Source organism: Glossina fuscipes, unplaced genomic scaffold (genome assembly GCF_014805625.2).
Source record: "Glossina fuscipes isolate IAEA_lab_2018 unplaced genomic scaffold, Yale_Gfus_2 114, whole genome shotgun sequence".
Classification (NCBI taxonomy): Eukaryota; Metazoa; Arthropoda; class Insecta; order Diptera; family Glossinidae; genus Glossina; species Glossina fuscipes.
This window is the reverse complement of record NW_023998457.1, coordinates 1,151,027-1,154,215: the sequence shown is the minus strand read 5'-3', so window position 1 is coordinate 1,154,215 and position 3,189 is coordinate 1,151,027. Positions and strand designations below refer to the sequence as shown.

At 32.5% G+C, this 3,189-nt stretch overlaps 1 protein-coding gene across 1 annotated transcript; it reads right to left on the bottom strand.

Moving 5' to 3' along the window:
• Positions 1-1,054: 1,054 nt before the first annotated feature.
• On the bottom strand, positions 1,055-1,861 carry LOC119640016 (dynein regulatory complex protein 9). The gene has a single exon (XM_038037793.1). The coding sequence runs from the start codon at positions 1,859-1,861 to the stop codon at positions 1,055-1,057; it is 807 nt and encodes a 268-aa protein (XP_037893721.1).
• Positions 1,862-3,189: the final 1,328 nt, after the last annotated feature.

The window sequence follows — 3,189 nt, the reverse complement described above, 5'->3', positions numbered from 1 at the left end:
GTTACACAGAGAATCAATAATACATTTTGGTGTAATGTATGAACTTTTTCTTCCAAATAATTTTGTTTGCAGTGATTGTGCTTTCAGCAAAAAGACGATTATCTCTATGTTCACAATTTTATTGTGGGGATTTTGATTTCAAAGATGCCCATCAGTCAATGTCTAATCAATTTATCGCTACTAGTGTCGTTTAGATTTAGAGCTAATTAAGTTACGGCATATACGATGTAAAAATGTATACAGAAAATCTTTTCTGCTCATAAACCATTTTCTTTTTAAAAGTGTAAGGCAGTAGTGTGCCTACACAAAAGGGTCTGTAATATGCGCCTGCCAAGTGCTTTATACCATTCACCGCTACCCTTAAGACCCGCTCAACAAAGTATTACATTTCGATTATTGGTCGAGAAGTAGTGAATCAGCAGTTATTTCCCTAAAATTAAACATTATAAATAAACTGTAGATATTGCAAAATAAGCATTTATGATCAAAACATACGAATCCGCAGTTTTAAGCTATACTTAGAATACGAAAATATTTTATGTAGAACAAAAAGAGTAAAGTTATCTTTTTATGTACCAGCAGTTAAAAGGTTAGCACTTAAATGCGCGTGCGTTTCAACGAATGTGTCGGCAAAAGAGATCTAGGCGCCTCAACGTCGGTATAGGCAGTGTTGTTTACAATTCTTTATACCATTCAAGGCGATAATGCCTAATTGTAAATATTCTTCGACTATTCCTACAGAAGAGATCGGACATAACCTCAACTTTGATAAACAACTGTTTTGAAAAAAGTGGCAAAGATCTGTTTACTATGTTGCATTTAAAATTTGCTAGACTTATGCGATGAATTTGTGCCCTTATTCAATGCTGTACCATATACTATGAGATTCCATGACTGCAAAGATTAAATCAAACCTTAGCATTGACGAAAACAAAAAAACTTTTGAAACATTTACGGAACTGTACTGTATATTGTAATGTATTGCTTTTCAAATAAATTCGATTTTATTCAGAGACTTTACGTAGAGGCTCAAAAGTTTTCTCATACTTTAAAATTATTTTTTTTTACTTTTAGATCTTTTTCCCTTTTTCGATTTTTTACGATATGGTCCCAGGCCACGTCTAACCATTACGCCGCGCCACCATGCTTGCAAACGTACTGCACACCGTATACGATAACATTGTTCTTCGTTCAATCGTTCCTCCTCTTCCTTGCATTTCAAGTAATCCTCAACAAAAGCTATATGTTCTTTACATATTTCCCGATAGTTCTCATGATTCTCTTGGAGTTCCGTTATTTGATTCATTATTTCTTGAATTTCTAGCAAAATAATTTGCATTTCTTTCCTATACTTTTGTTCCCATTGCGATACTTGTTCGTTTAAGCTGACTATTTGATTTTCATAGCAATTTCCTATTTCTCCGATCAAGCGTTCTTCCTGCGTCATTTTCTTCTTAACATCAATTAATTGTTGTATTAACGATTTTTGTTGCTTTTCGCTGACTATTTGAGCTTGTGTTTCACGATTCATACCCCATTTTGTTAATAATTTCATTTCCATACTATGCAACAATTCAATGCTTAATAATTCATGACGTAAATTGCGAATTTTTTCCCCATTTTCCTCGAGTTTCTTTTTGCCTTCTTCTTGCTCTTCTATTATCTGTTGTTTAACCGTTTCAATATTTGTTTTATTCAATCGAAATGTTTCCATTATCTCTTCCAAATTCTTATTGTTATACTTGAAAGATTCTATGGCTGCAACTATTCGAATAGTTTCCAAAGTATCTTTGTTGTCTTTTTGTAGTTCATTAACTGCTATTGTATAGATCTCTTGCAAATTATCCAATACTTTATCCATATTAATATCAGTTAATAGTTTCTCGGACAATTGAATTTTCTTATCATTCTTGTCATTGTTGTCATTATCTTGCACAGATAGCTTGCGATATATAGAAATTTGTTTGTTATTTAAATGTTTACCATTTTGAAAGATCCTCAACTGTTTATTAGTTTCACTGTACACGTTGGCCAAGAGACCAAATTTGAAAATTTTTAATTTATCGTAACTTAAACAAAAATTATTTTCTGATTCAATTTTATCAGGCATTCTTTATGCTTTGAATAAGAAAAACTCCTTTTTAAGAATATTTCTATAGAAATGTTTTGTTAATTCCATGTAACCATGGTCATGTTGTTAAGACGATTTTAACGTGTTTATATACTTTTAATAAATTACCTTTAGTGTTGTAAACTTGCTTTTAAAACTTTGGAATCGATTCTTTTTTTTTTTTGCAACTTAATAATCCTTGGAAAAGGCTCTAAGCAATTGAACAAGTAAGAATTATTACAGTCGAGCAAGGCCGAACATTAAACCTATCCTACAACAGATTGTGTAACACGTTCGTCATTATACCCATCACTGTAAGATGGGGATATACTCATTTTGTATACTCGTATGTAACACCCAAAAGAAAGCTTCAGAGATCTTATAAAGTATATATATGCTTGATTAGCGCGAAATTCTGAGTTGATTTAGATATGTCCGTCCGTCTGTGTGTCTGCGGGCTGTGTGTTGTTGGCGCTCTCCTGGTCGCAAAAATGAAGATCTTGACTTCGAATTCGGTAGAAAGATTGAAAGTTTGTGCACGCAGGTTGGTATTGAAAATGGGCCAAATTGGTCAGTGCAGTGGAGCGTAAACGGAACACAACTCTGTTTTTTTTAACACAAATTTTTGGATTTTTGCTCATTACTCGGAAATTATTAGAGTTAGAAAGCTGAAACTTTCCGCAGTTGCTTTACGAAATGCGTTACTCTCTAAGTACAAAACTGGAATCAATCGGCCGTGTCCATACAAAGTTACAAGTACTTAAATGTATTTTTTTTCATTTTTTTGAAGTTTAATGCGCATTTATCAAAAGGCAAACAAGATAAAATGTTTAAAACTATTTTATACACACCCCAAATGCGGATATATTATCTGCCCAAAAATGGATTAATTTTAAAATGATGCCGATTAATTTTTTCTTAATAAAACCAAAGATATGGGTATCAAATAAAAGATCTTGAAGAGTAGGATGCTAAAAGCATAGTAGTGGGTATGCGAGATTCGATCCCCACCGAGTATAACTTTCTTATTCGTTTTTATTATAGAATACAAAAATTATGTTTTGTTTCTATATAAAGGC